Source organism: Salvelinus alpinus, chromosome 1, assembly GCF_045679555.1.
Source record: "Salvelinus alpinus chromosome 1, SLU_Salpinus.1, whole genome shotgun sequence".
NCBI lineage: Eukaryota > Metazoa > Chordata > Actinopteri > Salmoniformes > Salmonidae > Salvelinus > Salvelinus alpinus.
Window position 1 is genome coordinate 85,766,564 of NC_092086.1, and position 18,459 is coordinate 85,785,022.

Here is an 18,459-nt window from a genome sequence, read left to right on the forward strand (position 1 = left end):
CGGCACGGGGATGAAAAATATTGCGATTTGACTTACAATATATACAGGACAAGAATTGAAGGATAGAAGGAATTCAGTCGATTTTAAATAAATTCATTAGGTCCTAATCTATGGATTTCACATGACTGGGCAGGGGAGCAGCCATGGGTGGGCCTTGGAGGGCATAGGTGAAACAATGAAAAAACGCTTCATGCTGGAGGGAGATTTTCCACCAAGTTGGGCCTCTGTCTTCCTCTCTGCTTTTACACAACTTTTGAGTCTACTTCCATGACTTTTGTCTTCATCAAGGGACTTTGTCCATGAAGTCACATCTATTTTTGTGTGTAGGGTAGATGGGTAATTGAAAAGGAAGAACTGAGGCTACACATGAGTGAAAGAATTCGGTACCTGCCTGGTGTGGTTGTGGAGGGGGACTTACCATTGATAAAGGTCCATGTGCTTTCTTTTATTTGCTATACCCTCAGGCCTGATTCAGTCAAAACCGGTATCTGTGTTACCTGGATATTTCAACAACAAATTAACTTTTTGCCTGTGCACAGTGTGCAGCAAGAGAGCATGTTTGAATTGTTTCAGATTGTCAGGCTGCGGCTACATATTTTTGTTCAGTAGGCAACACTAATCCAATCAAGATGTTTTAAATCTAAAATTAGAATGTATTTTTACCATTAACCCTTAAACCTGGCTACTGGTTTTGATTTGAGTAGGCTAGGTATTCATTTTTGTGCTTTGTGTACACTCCAGGGCATTAGCTAGGGGAATTCCAGTGGTAAAATACCTGGAATTACTGGTCTCCCATTTGCGTTGTGGGGAGGCATAAAATCATTTGCTTACATTCCTAAATTATATGTTTGATCTTTTGTTGCGTAATAAAGATTTATTTTAAGAAAAGAATGAAGCTGTCATCTGATATTATGTGAAAAATGAAATGTCTTTGAATAGTTGTAGTGAGCCATGGGGGGTTGTGCCAAACAGCTGTGTACAGAACAGTTCTGAATCAGAGATGTGTAACAATTACATAACGCCTGACCCTCTCTCTGACAGATTCTGTTCCTGTCAGTTACCATACCCGCTGCAGGCGCTGAGGTGGCACCTCCAGCCCTGTGTGTTTCTGTGTGTCTTGATGGAGAGCTCCCTGTTTTTCTACTTCAGTTTAAATTCGACTCCCCTCAGTGTCTGTTATGTTTTATTTCTTTAACCTTTTATTTAACTGGGCAAGTCAGTAAAGAACATTCTTATTTACAATACCGGCCAAACCCTCCCCTAACCCGTATGACGCTGGGCCAATTGGACGGGACTCCGGATCACAGCCGGTTGTGATACAGCCCAGGATCGAACCCGGGTTTGTAGTGAAGCCTCTAGCACTGATGCAGTGCCTTAGACCGCTGCACCACTCAGGATCTCAAAGCAAAGTTGGTTTTGGCTGCATTTTGAGTCTGAGCAGCTAGATGGATGGATAGATAGATAGGGGCAGAGGGAGAATCCTCCATCTAATAGCCCTGGAGGGAGAAGGATCTCCGTGGCCCTCAGAATCAATGAGCCTCAACCTAGACATATACCTGCAGGTTGTAGACAACTACTACACTGTCAGAATGACAAACTGACACATATGCCTTGCAGCCCCAGTTCAATATCACATTACTGCACAAGTAGTATAAGGTGAGAAAGTAAAACAAGGTGAGAAAGACATGCTCAACTTGTCCTCAGAAATAAAGGGTCACCAAATGTGACAGTGAATAGTGATAGATCAATGCTAGATAGGCCCATGGGCACGGTATGCCACATCACCCGCTGCTACCCTGCAGATGGCCGGTTGTTGCTGTGTCAGGGTTTCTATGAGTCAGTGTGAGTATGTTGTGTAGGTGTTATGCCTGGCAGACACAGGGTGACAGAGTGGTGCCTGCGAGGCAGCTGGTGTAATGTTGTTGATCTGGCCTCCCGTAGGTCTTTGTTATTGGAACACGGGTTGACTCCTTGTTTTCCTCCTCATGCAGGCTGACAGTCTCTGTATGCCATGTTGTCAGCAGTGAGTTCAACAACAGATCAGAGCAGGACTTGTTACTCAACTCAAGCTATACTTGGCCTTGAGAGCACCTATGTTCCTCTGCAGGAGCTATCTGGACCAGCTTTTCAAAGAGCCCCAGGAAGGGGTGTGTTGGCATCACAATGCCTCGTCATCATCAGACATGTTTGGCTGGCACACCTAAAATGTACAGCACATGATTACACGTTGGAGTTCTAATTGGTGTTGTCAGACCATTACTATGAGCTGAGCCAAATGTAGTATGAGATTGTGAACCGGACTTTGGAGTCCACATTGAATAAGGGCCCAGATGTTTTGCAACAGAGTTACTTAGTGGTGAAATGCTGCCAAATGAAACGTTGGCCAAGGATCACCCTCCCCCTTCCCTACTCCAGTCCAAGAGACCATGCAGCTCTGCTCTGATCGTCTCTCTGTTGGGGTGCTGCTCGGTGTCAGGCTCAATGACATCACCAGTCACAACAGCACCACCACCACACCCCTTTTTAAGTACTGTGTGCTGCTGACCTGATGTTAAATCCCTGGCATAACACTTGTTTAGCCACCAAGGCCATTCATTCATCCCATGTGCTGCTACTGCAGATAACAGTATCTACAGGTCGTGTGGTTGTCAAGCTTATTACCATCAAGTGAACTAAGTTGCAACATGTGGAAGAGTGAAGACCCTTTGACGATTGTCTTCAAAGTATTTCTGAATAGTCTTCTGTCTGATTATGCCCCTTCCCCATGTTCTCTTCCCACTTCATAGCCAGTCAGCCTGGCACCAATTGACAGTGGAGTCCGATGAAAATGTTGATGTTTGTAGAAAAGCAGTGTGCCTGTGTGAGAGGCTTTCTTGCTATTGATTGGCTCATTATTATAGCAGTACGTTCGGAAAGTATTGACACCTTGAATTTTTCTACATTGCGTTACTTTACAGCCCTAGATTAATACATTTTAGTATATCTATGCACAATACCCTATAATGACCAATCCTGTCTCAGAGCTCTACAGCCAATTCCTTCAACCTCATGGCTTGGTTTTTCAATTGATATGTACTGTCAACTGTGGGACCTTTTTATATAGATGGGTGTGTGCCTTTTCAAATCATGTCCAGTCAATTGAATTTACCACAAGTTGTAGAAACATCTCAAGGATGATCAATGGAAACAGGATGCACCTGAGCTCAATTTTGACACTCAGAGCAAAGGGTCTGAATACTTATGTAAACAAGGTATTTCTGTTTTTTATTTTTAATACATTTGCCAAAACTTCTAAACCTGTTTTTGCTTTGTCATTATGGTGTTTTGTGTGCAGATTAATGAGGATTTTTTAAATTATTTAATCCATTTTAAAATAAGGCTATAACGTAACAAAATGTGGAAGAAGTGAAGGGGTCTGAATACTTTCTGAATGCACAGTGTACACATGCACACACTCAAGGTATCCCTGTCATTCCAGCTGGTAGTTTTATGTTGCTCTTCCTACTACTCAGGTAATTGATAGCTGAAAAGCTCCTAATGTTGTCTCCCCCTCCCCCCCAGCTCCAAAACTTAGGGATCAACCCGGCCAACATCGGGTTCAGCACCCTGACGATGGAGTCTGATAAGTTCATCTGTATCCGAGAGAAGGTGGGCGAGCAAGCGCAGGTAGTGATCATAGACATGGCCGACCCCAACACGCCCATCCGCAGGCCTATCTCTGCAGACAGCGCCATCATGAACCCTGCTTCCAAAGTCATCGCACTTAAAGGTAAGCCAGTCAACTGACAGTCTGAATTTTATTAAGCCTTCATTTAACCAGGATAAAATCCCTGGGAAAAAATAGGATTTGTCAAGTTATCTGATGTACAACAGACCTACCATTTTGTACACTTGTGTTGATGTTTTTATTGATGCAGTACAGCCACATTTAACCCTTAATGGACCTGCCTTCATGATTCAGTTTTGACATGTTTGTTATGTAGCCAGCAGATTTCTGTCAACATCCAATGTCCATTCAGTGTTGAAGTAAACATCTGTTTATGTCCACATACATACAGCTATTTCTAATTTAGTTTTGTAAAGATTATTTGATTGGCCCAGACATTAGTCTTACTGACCTATGACCCAACATTAGTGTAAGTCTTGTTCAGCAGCCATAATTGCTTTGTCTGTTTTGTTATGTTATGTTTTGTTTTTGTTTCTCTGTTTGTTCTTTTTTTTTTTTTTACTGCTTTCTTATGTGTATGCAGACGGTGAGTTAAAATTTCAGTACAACAGAGTTGTGGAAGTTTTAAATCCTGTTTTTTAAATCCGCATTCAAAAAACATCCTTAAGACTTAGTTCAAGTCCACACTATGGTCACTAGAAACACTTGCACACACTCACTCACTCTAGTCTCTCTTTTCATATTAGACATATCATCACCATGTTATCATCCGGCTTGACTGACTCCCACTGTTCCAGTCCCCTTTTACTCTATTCCAAACCCTGTCTATGCACACAGATGTACATCATTGTCAAAATACAGCGACAGGACTTTTATTATGGAATCAGGATATTTATTTTTACATGACCAAAATCCATACACATTTTTTCATACATGCTATATTTGATGCACCTATGTTTTAGTTATTATCTAACTATTAGGCCAATCTAAACAGGATTTATCTTTCACAACCTTCTAGCTTGAATGTTGGCATTACATCAATATTGTTTCTTAGATGTACCAATGATTTAGTATCTGTTTGGGGTAGAAATATTGTGGGTTGACACAAATTTGTTGCTTGCCATTTCATTTCCCTCCCCAGTTCCTGTGTTTGAATCTAATGTTGCCCAAACCCTTGGGTTTCAATAGGGTTCACTACCTTTGTCATAAGAGCTGTGTAAGAGTTTAGGTTATGTATTACCCTGAAACGAGACCACATAAGTTGTGGGTAAAGCAGTAAGTAGACGTGAGCTAGGTTACTCATGATGTAATCTGTTTATTTTATTGAGAGATTTAGAATTCCCTCATAGCTAGCTAACGATCACTGTAGATCCTTGCTCCTCCCTCTGTTAGAGGCAGTGAATGGGGCCTGGGTGATGATGGTGATTTGAATCAGTGTTTTGTATTCTGATGGTAGCTCTGCTCAGATTTAGATGTAGCATGTCCAGTGAGTCTTCCTCTGGTATTATATCCTATCAGATGATGGTGTGGATATAGCAAGTGTACATTTCAGGCCAGAAGGAGTATGGAGATGATGAATAGGGCCCTTTGACGAGTTACAATGTCCCAGAGGGCTGAATAATCAGATTAGCCACCAATTGATTGGTCGTTAGAGTAAAATATCCTTTGATTGGTTTAAACCAGTAGATTTAATAAGAGTCATGCTCCTCCCTGTGGGTCCAACACTGCCCCTCTCCACCCCCATCCCTACTGCCAATCCTAATGTCATTTACACAGGCCCAAACCACTTAAACAAACCTAGATTGGAAATATTTCCTGGGATTCCATTCAGACCGACACAGACCCCGTCTATGTGATCGTAGTGCTCGGTGTGTCCTCCTAGCTTCCCGTCTCTCCTTCTTTGTATCGTGACCCTGCGTTTTCCCTGACTGCCTGGTTTCAGCAACCAGTAATATATCTGAAAGGCAAATTTTCTAGCTAGTGAGTGAATGACTAATATTTCTGAAATAGCACAGTACCGAAGGGCCAGTTGTCCACTTGTAGTTTTTTAAATAATTTATACCGTTGAGAGTAGGATGGTTGTGTGAATACACAATGTTTGGAGGAGGGACTCATTATTAGTCTGAGGCTACAGCCAATAGGCCTATATACTAAATCAGGAGTAGCTATAGTCAACAATTAGTATTACTGTTACATGAAATCTTGTCTTAACCTGCAATTTAGTTTTGGAGCCCGCTCTTCATTCACAAACATATGACCAAAGGACACAAGTTGAGTGGCAAATGTGAGAAAAGGGACTCCCAGCGCCTAAGATGGTAAAAACACGCATATGCTATAAAATGGCACTCATTTGAAGCAGAAAGCAGTTGTGAGATTATACTGGATTAGCAGGCATTACTTTTGCCATTATTTGGCATCTCATTCCCAATCATTTGTGTTGTACTGTAGGACTGAATTACAGGTTGTATTACTATGTTGTGGGAAACGCAGGGCCGTGGTCTTCTAGCATAGTAGCATAGCTATCTACCTTCTCTTCTTCCTCTTCCCTAATCTGCTCTCCCTCTTTACCACCGTGCTAAATCATTAATGTGATGGTTTAGTGACCCTGGGGGATGGGAGAAGTAGAATACACAACATGCACCATGCAGATTCTCACGTGCACCTCCAATTGCTTAATCTGGTCTAATCAAAACTCACTTTGTTAATTTTGTTCACACTTTTAAATGGGGCTACCGATGCTGTAATTGGTGCACTGCAAACTATAGTCTGTGTGATGTTTATGATTATGAAGCCATGGCTTTGGTATCAAAAACTGATAACACAGCAAGTAATTATTTAGCAGCTTTTGGAAATGAATTGCTTTGTGATTTACAATTTGCTTTCGGTAAAATGAACAGGGAATACAATAATTAATGCTTCTTAATAAACCTTTAACTTCACCCAAAACTAATCAAACAAAACATAGGTAAGTAAACTTTTCTAACCTATCCATCATTGATACACTGAGTATACCAAACATTAGGGACACCTTCCTAATATTGAGTTGACCCCCCCCTCCCCTGCACCGTTTGCCCTTAGAACGGCCTCAATTCGTCAGGGCATGGACTCTACAAGGTGTAGAAAGCATTCCACAGGGATGCTGGCACATGTTGACTCCAATGCTTCTCACAGTTGTGTCAAGTTGGCTGGATGTCCTTGATACACACAGGAAACCCAGCAGCGTTGCAGTTCTTGAGAGAAATCGTTGTGCCTGGCACCTACTACCATACCCCGTTCCAAGGCACTTAAATATTTTGTCTTGCCCATTCACCCTCTGGATGGCACACATCCACAATCCATGTCTCTATTGTCTCAAGGCTTAAAAATCCTTCTTTAACCTGCCTCCTCCCCTTCATCTACACTGATTGAAGTGGATTTAACAAGTGACATCAATAAGGGATCATAGCTTTCATCAGGATTCACCTGGTCAGTCTGTCATGGAAAGAGCAGGTGTTCTTAATGTTTTGTTTTCTCAGTGTATATAAACAAAGCTAATAACATACAATGGTACAGGCTTAATATTGAAAACCTCTTTTCATTGACTTTTATAAGGGTGTCCTTTTACAGTAAGTCCCCAACCACACGGTCAACATACCTCTCTGACTGCTGTGTCATGATGTCCTTCTTGCCTGATGCTCTCTTTGGGCCATAACTACCATTTCGAGCTTGACTCTCATTACTCAAGTGAAATTTGGTGTTTACTTTACCTTTCCCTCAGTCCGACGTGTGTGTTTGTGGCACTCTGACCTGTGTGTGTGTTTGCTGACTTCTCAGTAGCCATAACGTGTTCTCCCATGCGATGCCTCTCTCTGCTCCCTCTGCCCCTCTCAGCCGCCAAAACCCTTCAGATCTTTAACATTGAGATGAAGAGCAAGATGAAGGCCCACACCATGACCGACGACGTCACCTTCTGGAAGTGGATCTCCCTCAACACAGTGGCACTTGTGACTGACAATGCCGTCTACCATTGGAGCATGGAGGGGGACTCCCAGCCAATCAAAGTCTTTGACCGGCACTCCAGCCTGGCGGGCTGTCAAATCATCAACTACCGCACTGATGCCAAGCAGAAGTGGCTGCTGCTCATCGGCATCTCCGCACAGGTTACTGTCTTAGACACGCACGCAAACACACATTAACTCAATGACAGTGAATATATCTAATCACACACACCTAGCTATGCACTATCAAACTCAACTAATCGCTGTAGCAGAGAATGCCATTACCCTGTAATGAACATAAAGAGCACGTGTTTTCTCTGTTGCAGCAAAACCGTGTGGTGGGTGCCATGCAGTTGTACTCTGTGGACAGGAAGGTGTCACAGCCCATCGAGGGCCACGCTGCGGGCTTCGCCCAGTTCAAAATGGAGGGCAACACAGAGGAGTCCACACTGTTCTGCTTTGCTGTGAGAGGACAGGCCGGAGGAAAGGTAGGCCAAAGGACCTGGGCACTGAGGTTAGGGGGCGATATTGGGGTTGGTTGGTGGAGATATTTTTCATTTTCTCTTGACAATACTCAGCTGGCAAAGCTGGTTGAAATAACCAGATTACAACTAACAGGTTGAATTCTAGTTGTGTTGATGTCATTGCAGCCAGTTTTGCCCGCTGGCTAAGCACGTCATTGTAGATGACTATAAATTACGTTGTTCTCTAATGGTTCCTCTCTATTGTAGTTGCACATCATTGAGGTGGGCACCCCACCCACAGGGAACCAGCCTTTTCCAAAGAAAGCAGTGGACGTGTTCTTCCCTCCAGAGGCTCAGAATGACTTCCCTGTGGCCATGCAGGTACATAATAGCAATGTACTATACTTATCACCCTAAGACAAGCTGTACTGCACTGGCGTGGTTATGGATCCATCATAACCACGCATGCTTGAAAGGCTAATGTGAAAAGAAAAGTAGTATTGTTCGTGTCGGCAAAGTAATGTGAGAAGGGTATTAGTGTTAGCCAAGGGAAGCCTAGTAGGTAGCTGTGGACTACTTAACACTGATAGCCACTGTTGACCAAGGACACCCTGGCATTGTAGCACAGCACATAGTGTCTTCAGAGAAAGTATTCACACCCCTGGACTACGTCCACATTTTGTTGTTACAGCCTGAATTCAAAATATATTGCATTTATTTGTTTCTCACCCATCTACACACAATACTCCATAATGAAAGTGATTTATTTTTAGAAAATGTTAATTTACTGCTGTACAGAAATTGAATTTGCCTAAGTATTCAATACATGTTAGAATCACTTTTGGCAGGGATTACAGCTGTGAGTTGTAATGGGTAAGTCTCAAAGAGCTTTCCACACCTAGATTATACATTATTTAACTACCGTAATTTCCGGACTATAAGCCGCTACTTTTTCCCACGCTTTGAACCTCGCGGCTTATACAATGACGCGGCTAATTTATGGATTTTTTTCACAAGATTCATGCCGCCAAAAAACTGAGCAACGTCACATAATGTGACGTAAATCGAGCGCGCTCAAACTTCCCATCATTCTGATTACGGTAGTCATTTTGTCACCCTCATCATGGCAAAGACACGGAGAAATGCATATGATGCAGCTTTCAATTTGAAGGCGATCGATCTGGCTGTTGGAAAAGGAAATAGAGCTGCTGCACGGGAGCTTGGCCTTAATGAGTCGATGAAAAGACGTTCGAAACAGCAGCGTGGGGAACTGACTCAGTGCAAAAAGACAAAAAAAGCTTTCAGAGGGAAGAAAAGCAGATGGCCCGAAAAGCAGATGACTGGGTCAACACACAGAGAGCAGACGGCCGAGGTGTTTCAACTGTGCAGATCCGACTGAAAGCCAAAACAATCGCCACCGCAATGAAGTTTGAGGATTTTAGAGGTGGACCATCGTGGTGTCTAAGATTTATGAGACGTAAAGGCCTGTCCATCAGTGTACGGACGAGTCTGTGTCAGCAGCTCCCTCCCGACTACGGGAGGGAGGGAGGGAGCTGATGCAAATTCACTGATGCAAATTCACTGATGCAAAGATAGCGGAGCATTCCATCCGCCCGCACGACATCATAAATATGGATGAGGTTCCTCTGACGTTTGACCTGCCTCTCACTCGGACTGTCAACAGGAAAGGCGAATCATCCGTCACGCTGAAAACAACTGGGCATAAAAAAACGCAATGTACCGGTAGGCACCTGCGGCTTATAGACATGTGCGGCTTATTTATGTACAAAATACATATTATTTAAAAATTCAGTGGGTGCGGCTTATATTCAGGTGCGCTTAATAGTCCGTAAATTACGGTATTTATTATTTTCAAAATTCTTCCAGCTCTGTCAAATTGTTTGTTGATCATTGCTAGAGAACCAATTTCAGGACTTGCCATAGATTTTCAAGCAGATTTAAGTCAAAACTGTCACTCGGCCACTCAGGAACATTCACGGTCTTCTTGGTAAACAAAATATGGCATGCGTTGTAGGTTATTATCCTACTGAAAGGTGAATTCGTCTCCCAGTGTCTGTTGGAAAACTGTCAACCAGGTTTTCCTCTAGGATTTTGCCTGTGCCTAGCTCCATTCCATTTTTTATTGTGAAACTCACCCGTCCTTAACGAATACAAGCATACCCGTAATATGATGCAGCCACCACTATGCTTGAAAATATGGAGAGTGGTACTCGGTAATGTGTTATGTTTGGGGAAAATCCAATACTTTGTATTCAGGACAAAAAGTGTATTGCTTTGCCACATTCTTAGCTGGATTACTTTAGTGCCTTGTTGCAAACAGAATGCCTGTTTTGGAATATTTTTATTCTGTACAGGCTTCCTTTTTCCCCCCACTCTGTCAATTAGGTTAGTATTGTGGTGTAAGTACAATGTTGTTGATCCAGCCTCAGTTTTCTCATCACAACCATTAAACTCTGTTTGAAAGTCACCTTTGGCCTCATGGTGATATCTCTGAGTGGTTTCCTTCCTCTCCGGCAACTGAGTTAGGAAGGACGCCTGTAACTTTGTAGTGACTGGGTATATTGATAGACCATCCAAAGTGTGATGAATAAATAAACCATGCTTAAAGGGATATTATAATTTTTCCCCCATTGGTACCCTTTGCGAGGCATTGGAATACCTTTCTGGTCTTTGTGGTTGGATCTGTGTCTGAAATTTACTGCTCAACTGCGTGACAGTACAAGTATCTGTATGTGTCGGGAACAGAGATGAGGTAGTCATTCAAAAATCATGTTCAACACTATTATTGCATACAGAGCCAATGCAACTTATTATGTGACTTGTTAAGCACATTTTTACTCCTGAACTTATTTAGGCTTGCTATAACAAGGGGGTTGAATACAAGACATTTCAGCTTTTCATTGTTAATTAATTTGTAAAAATGTCAAAAAATATAATTCCACATTATGGGTTATTGTGTTTAGGCCAGTGACAAACAAACCTGAGTTTAATCAGTTTTATAAATTCAGGTTTTAACACAACAAATTAGGATAGGTTGAGTGGTGTGAATACTTTCTGAAGGCACTGTAGTAGGGGAGGGGGCTAATGATTAGCACAGGAATGTATTAGCACTGGAAGAGTAGAGCTCTAATACTTTGACTTTTATTTTCATGAATTAATAAAATTTAATAAATGAATGAATGAAAGACACCTGTACTGCCCTTGAAGGGATTATTTTGTACGACCTTAGAATACTCTGCTTTTACATATGTTACACTTTACACATTTTGCTTCTCTATAATTTTTTTGTTTTTTAATCGGACTTTTTCCTCTCAGATAAGCACCAAGCAGGACGTGGTGTTCCTCATCACCAAATATGGCTACATCCACCTGTACGACCTGGAGACTGGCACCTGCATCTACATGAACAGGATCAGCGGGGAGACCATCTTTGTCACGGCCCCACACGAAGCCACCGCTGGGATCATCGGGGTCAACAGGAAAGGACAGGTACAGATACCACCCCTCTACCTCTCCCACCCTCCTCTTTACCATCTTCCTCTATCACCACATTCTTGGAAAGACAGAAATAACAGATATGGCTTGGTTTTATTTTCATTTTTTTCCTGACACTCATAGCATTTTCCAGTGTAAAGAGAACTCGCATCACCACATGTGTTGATTATTTTACACACCCTCTTTTGTATGTAACAATTTGTAGTGCACACTACATTATAATCCATTCAGCTAGATGAATCTAGTTGTAATCCTAGTGTTGTAACTATTGATGTGCTCCACTGAAACCAGCCTTGTGTCCCTCATTACTATACCACCACTGGTTCAATACTGCTCTGCTTTCCATACATTATACAGTGCCTCTCGGGACACCAGAGGAGGAGAAGGCTGGGTCTAGAATACATACAGCAGCACCCAAAATAATACCCCCCACCACCACATCTAAGACTCAATAAGACAATCATTAATAATCCCACCCTCTTTCATATCCAATCATGTTTTCAATGGTAAGCAGCACAGGGAGGTGGATAGATGATAACAAGAACTGGAGGTGAGCGACCGGCCTGTCGTCGCTGTTGTCAGAGGACTCCATCTAAGCAAGGAGGTGTCCGTTCGTTATAAATAATCAAAGATGTAGAGTTTCACAGGTGATCCAGAGAGAGATCCCCCCCCCCCCCTCCAACACACACACACACACACACACACACACACACACACACACACACACCCCTCCACTGTGAAGGCATTACAGCAGGATAACAGCATCCATCTTACTGATGAATAATGTTCCAGCCAGACCACATGCATTATTGAGTGGAGGAGGGGGAAACTGATCTGAGATGCACTCTGTCAGACATTCATTGCTGGAGCTTAGAGCACACAGATAGACACTGGCTAGGGCTTCTATAGAGCAGTAAGTAGAGACACTGGCTGTAGTTTGTATGATAATGGCATAGAGACACTGTCAGGCTGGGGATACTGTACAGTTTGTACCCTATATGCATTTAAATCAACGCCACTGCAAAAATATATAAATGTGTGTGTGTGTGTATATATATATATATATATATATATTTTGTCATGTAGATGTATGCCCCGCCCCCTGCTAACTCTGCAGGATGTATGCCCCGCCCCCGCTAACTCTGCCTCTGCTGCTGAAAAAGATTATAGGAGAAACTCTGTAGTAGACGGGTATAATAATAGGCCACTGTCTGTCTGGTTGGCTGGGGAACAGCCTCCACTTGACTAGGTCTAAGGTAAATGAATGGCAGTGGAAATATTTAGGCCTAATCCTCTCCTCCTGTCAGTGGAACGTTTGATGGGTGTATTAATTTGCTTCCCTTTGTCTGCTGAAGATGGAGCCTAGCTTGCTGGAGTTGGAATGCGAGGGCACAGTCGTCATGTGTGGTTTGATTGCTCATTAGTTGGAATTAATTGAAATAGCCGAAAAGCATAATGCCTTGGTAATAGGGATGCCGGCTTAGCAGGTCCTACAGTGGTTGTTTTCTCCATCACTGAGTCCCACACAGAGAGCTGTGGGTTTGGGCTCGCCTCTCCTCCTCCACCTGTGTGTGTGTGTGTCAGGGGGAAGAGCTGTGGGGTTGGGCTTGCCTATGCTCTTCCCCCTTGTGTGCGTCAGGGGGAAGAGCCAGGGTCCAAGTTGCTGCGTCTGCAACCATGCACAGGAACACAGTTACACAGGCACTGACTGGCCTTGAGATGGAGGATTCCCTGCAAAAAGAGCTGCAGCACAGAGCTGGCCTGCAGTAATTAGGGGGAAAAAAGAGAAAAGGGGGAGAGAAAAAGAGGGTAATGTGAGGACTTTAACTGTCAGAACCAGTTGTGTTTACGGTTGATAATGTCACTGCTCTCTGTAGCCACTAAGGTTTGACTCACAGCTCATCTCTGCCACTACTGACGTCTATACATACCCCTCCACACACACACACACACTAGGTTTTAATATTTTCCAGGTATTTTACAAATGTTACATTCCGAGAATAAATCACTTTTCCGGGTAACCTGGTATTTCCCGCCAACACCGGAAGTGTTGTTCAAAAGCATTATCTGGCATATAAATAGGCTTTTGTTTGGATTTGATTAGAGCTTTGATCCAAAATTCAAGCCTGAGCCAGACATTAAATACAATTAATGAGCCCAAGCCCAAAAAAGCCCAAAGCATTGTGTGGTTATCCAATAAATATGATGTAGGCTACTGTACATTACTCATGACAGAAACACAAAAGCCCATGGATGTAGCTAGCTATATGCTCTCCTGGGTAAATACATGAAACCAGCTCCAGTAGGCCAGTCTTTTGGAGTGTGAACTGTGTTACTGTATTGTGTTATATTGATTGGAATTATGCACATCAAATCAAAGTTTATTTGTCACGTGTGCCGAAATACAACAGGTGTAGGTAGACCTTACAGTGAAATGCTTACTTACAGGCTCTAACCAATAGTGCAAAAAAGGTATTAGGTGAATAATAGGTAGGTAAAGAAATAAAACAACAGTAAGAAGACAAGCTATAAAAGTAGTGAGGCTACATAGACACCGGTTAGTCAGGCAGATTTTTTTGGTAGTATGTAGATATGGTTAAAGTGACTGCATATATGATCAACAGAGTAGCAGCACCGTAAGAAGAGGGGTTGTTGGGGGGGGGGGGGGGGGGCACACAATGCAAATAGTCCGGGTAGCCATTTGATTACCTGTTCAGGAGTCTTATGGCTTGGAGGTAAAAACTGTTGAGAAGCCTATTTGTCCTAGACTTGGCACTCCGGTACCGTTTGCCATGTGGTAGTAGAGAGAACAGTCTGACTGGGGTGGCTGGGGTCTTTGACAATTTTTAGGGCCTTAACCTCTAACGAGTCACAACCCCGGATCCGGGATCCCCCCCATCAAAAAAGCTGACTAGCATAGCCTAGCCTAAAGCCACAGGGATATCATATAATCAAATGTTCATGAAATCACAAGTCCAAGACACCAAATGAAAGATACAGATCTTGTGAATCCAGCCATCATTTCTGATTTTTAAAATGTTTTACAGGGAAGACACAATATGTAAATCTATTAGCTAACCACGTTAGCAAAAGACACCACTTTTTTTACTCCACCAGTTTTTTACTCCATCAGTAGCTATCGCTAATTCGACTAAATAAAGATATATATAGCCACTAACCAAGAAACAACTTCATAAGATGACAGTCTGATAACATATTTATGGTATAGCATATGTTTTTTTAGAAAAATGTGCATTTTTCAGGTATAAATCAGTTTACCATTGCAGCCACTATCACAAAACTCACCCAACGCGACTAGAATGACTACAGAGAGCAACGTGTATTACCTAATTACTCATCTTAAAACATTTCTGAAAAATACACAGCGTACAGCAATTGAAAAACACAGATCTTGTGAATCCAGACAATATTTCAGATTTTCTAAGTGTTTTACAGCGAAAACACAATATCGTTATATTAGCATACCACATGAGCTAACATCACCCCAGCATTGAATCAATGCAAAAGGGGCGATAACGTTATCGCCACCAAAATATATTAATTTTTTCACTAACCTTCTCAGAATTCTTCAGATGACAGTCCTGTAACATCATATTACACAATGCATATAGAGTTTGTTCGAAAATTTGCATATTTAGCATCACAAATCGTTGTTATGCTATGTAATCAGTCAAAACATGGCATGCATTCTGGCCGGCGCCATCTTGGAAGGGCACCTAAGTTTACGATTATTTATCGATTAGATTGACTAAAAAAATACAGGTTGGACAGCTAATGAAAGATGCATTGGTTATTAATGCAACCGCTGATTTAGATTTTTAAAATTAACGTTACTAGACATAGTGTGCGTTACAGCCAGACTAGTGCCGGAATATTGGCCGAAAAATGCGTTTACATTTTTCCACATAAATACGGAATAAAATCATAAATAGTTCTTACTTTTGGACGAGCTTCCATCAGAATCTTGGGCAAGGTGTCCTTTTGTCCAAAATAATCGTTGCTTTGTTGTAAAACGTCCACTTCAACTTCGGAACTAGCAGCTAACAGTAGCTACGTGGCACAAACATGTCCAAATCCTCAAATGCAATACTACGACAATTCCGAAAATAGCAATATACTCGCATAAACTGATATAAATCGGTTTCAAATAACTTCGTTATGATGTTTCTAACACCTATACCGAATTAAATTACAGACGGACATATCTAAGGACGATAACTGAGCGTTTCAAAATGCTATCCTGGGGTCTTGCGTTGCGTAATGGCGGAAGTCGAAAAGGGAGCGCACCTCGTTCCTTGCCCTTTTATAAGCTCTGAGAAATACGTAGAAACACCATTCCACTTCTCATTGGTTACTGACATCCAGGGGAAGGCGGGTGCAGTTCATTTCGATCCATAGGGCGCACACAGAGCTTAAAACTGATCCGAGATCAGAGCCTAGTTTTCAGACCTTCGCATGTCCTGTCATGATTTTCTCTGTAGAAAGAGTTCTGGTTCACCCACAGACATAATTCAAACGGTTTTAGAAACTACAGATTGTTTTCTATCCAATAGTAATAATAATTATGCATATTGTACGAGCAAGAATTGAGTACGAGGCAGTTTAATTTGGAGACGCAAAATGTCGAAGTTGAAACAGCACCCCTCTGACACCGCCTGGTGTAGAGGTCCTGGATGGCAGGCAGCTTAGCCTCAGTGATGTACTGGGCCGTACGCACTACCCTCTGTAGTGCCTTGCGGTCAGAAGCCGAGCAATTGCCATACCAGGCAGTGATGCAACCAGTCAGGATGCTCTCGATGTTGAAGCTGTAGAAGCTTTTTGAGGATCTCAGGACCCATGCCAAATCTTTTTCGTTTCCTGAGTGCCCTCTTCACGACGGTCTTGGTGTGTTTGGACCATTCTAGTTTGTTGATGACATGGACACCAAGGAACTTGAAGCGCTCAACCTGCTCCACTACAGCCCCGTCGATGAGAATGGGGGCGTGCTCGGTCCTCCTTTTCCTGTAGTCTACAATCATCTCCTTAATCTTGGTTACGTTGAGGGATAGGTGGTTATTCTGGCACCACCCGGCCAGGTCTCTGACCTCCTCCCTATAGGCTGTCTTGTCGGTGATCAGGCCTACCACTGTTGTGTCGTCTGCAAACTTAATGATGGTGTTGGAGTTGTGCCTGGCCATGCAGTCGTGGGTGAACAGGGAGTACATGAGGGGACTGAGCACGCACCCCTGGGGAGCTCCAGTGTTGAGGATCAGTGTGGCAGATGTGTTGCTACCTACCCTCACCACCTGGGGGCGGCCCATCAGGAAGTCCAAGATCCAGTTGCAGAGGGAGGTGTTTAGTCCCAGGATCCTTAGCTTAGTGATGCGCTTTGAAGGTACTATGGTGTTGAACGCTGAGCTGTAGTCAATGAATAGGATTCTCACATAGGTGTTCCGCTTTTGTCCAGGTGGGAAAGGGCAGTGTGGAGTGCAATAGAGATTGCATCATCTGTGGATCTGTTTGGGCGGTATGCGAAGTGGAGTAGGTCTAGGGTTTCTGGGATAATGGTCTTGAGCCATTACCAACCTTTCAAAGCACTTCATGGCTACGGACGTGAGTGCTACGGGTCTGTAGTCATTTAGGCAGGTTGCCTTTGTGTTCTTGGGCACAGGGACTATGGTGGTCTGCTTGAAACATGTTGGTATTACAGACTCAATCAGGGACATGTTGAAAATGCCAGTTGGTCAGCACATGCCTGGAGCACACGTCCTGGTAATCCGCCTGGCCCCGCAGCCTTGTGTATGTTGACCTGTTTAAAGGTCTAACTCACGTCGGCTATGGAGACCATGACCACACAGTCGTCCGGAACAGCTGATGCGCTCATGCATGCCTCAGTGTTGCTTGCATAGAAGTTATTTAGCTTGTCTGGTAGCCTCGTGTCACTGGGCAGCTCGCGGCTGGGCTTCCCTTTTGTAGTCTTATAGTTTGCAAGCCCTGCCACATAAGATGAGCATTGGAGCCGGGGTAGTATGATTCAATCTTAGTCCTGTATTGATGCTTTGCCTGTTTGATGGTTCGTCACAGGGCATAGCTGGATTTCTTGTAAGCTTCCGGGTTAGAGTCCCGCACCTTAAAAGCGGCAGCTCTACCCTTTAGCTCAGTGCAAATGTTTCCTGTAATCCATGGCTTCTGGTTGGGGTATGTACGTACAGTCACTGTGGGGACGATGTCCTCGATGCACTTATTGATAAAGCCTGTGACTGAACTGATGTGGTGTACTCCTCAATGCCATTGGAAGAATCCCGGAACATGTTTCGGGATGCTAGCAAAACAGTCCTGTAGTTTAGCATCTGCTTCATCTGACCACCTTTATTTAGACCGAGTCACTGGTGCTTCCTGCTTTAATTTTTGATTGTAAGCAGGAATCAGGAGGATAGAGTTGTGGTCGGATTTACCAAATGGAAGGCGAGGGAGAGCTTTGCACGCGTCTCTGTGTGGAGTACAGGTGTTCTAGAATTTCTTTCCCTCTGGTTGCACATTTAACATATTGATGGAAATTTGGTAGAACTGATTTAAGTTTCCCTGCATTATTGTCTCCGGCCACTAGGAGCGCCGCCTCTGGGTGAGTGGTTTCCTGTTTGCTTATTTCCTTAGACCGCACTCAGTCAGATGTATTAGTGCCAGCATCTGTCAGTGGTGGTAAATAAACAGCCACGAAAAGTATAGTTAAACTCTCTAGGCAAGTAGTGGCCTGCAATTTATCACAGTATACTCTACTTCAGGTGAGCAAAATCTAGAGACTTCCTTAGATTTCGTGAACCAGCTGTTTACAAAT

General features: G+C 43.1%; 1 protein-coding gene across 1 annotated transcript in view; it reads left to right on the forward strand.

Moving 5' to 3' along the window:
* The window catches only part of LOC139532458 (clathrin heavy chain 1-like), a 76,105-nt gene that overhangs the window by 18,171 nt on the left and 39,475 nt on the right, over positions 1 to 18,459 (forward strand). Inside the window, exons 2-6 of the mRNA XM_071330047.1 lie at positions 3,562 to 3,769; positions 7,538 to 7,806; positions 7,971 to 8,132; positions 8,376 to 8,489; positions 11,445 to 11,618. Of these exons, the coding sequence (XP_071186148.1) occupies positions 3,562 to 3,769; positions 7,538 to 7,806; positions 7,971 to 8,132; positions 8,376 to 8,489; positions 11,445 to 11,618 (927 nt within the window). The remainder of the gene's footprint in view (positions 1 to 3,561; positions 3,770 to 7,537; positions 7,807 to 7,970; positions 8,133 to 8,375; positions 8,490 to 11,444; positions 11,619 to 18,459) is intronic.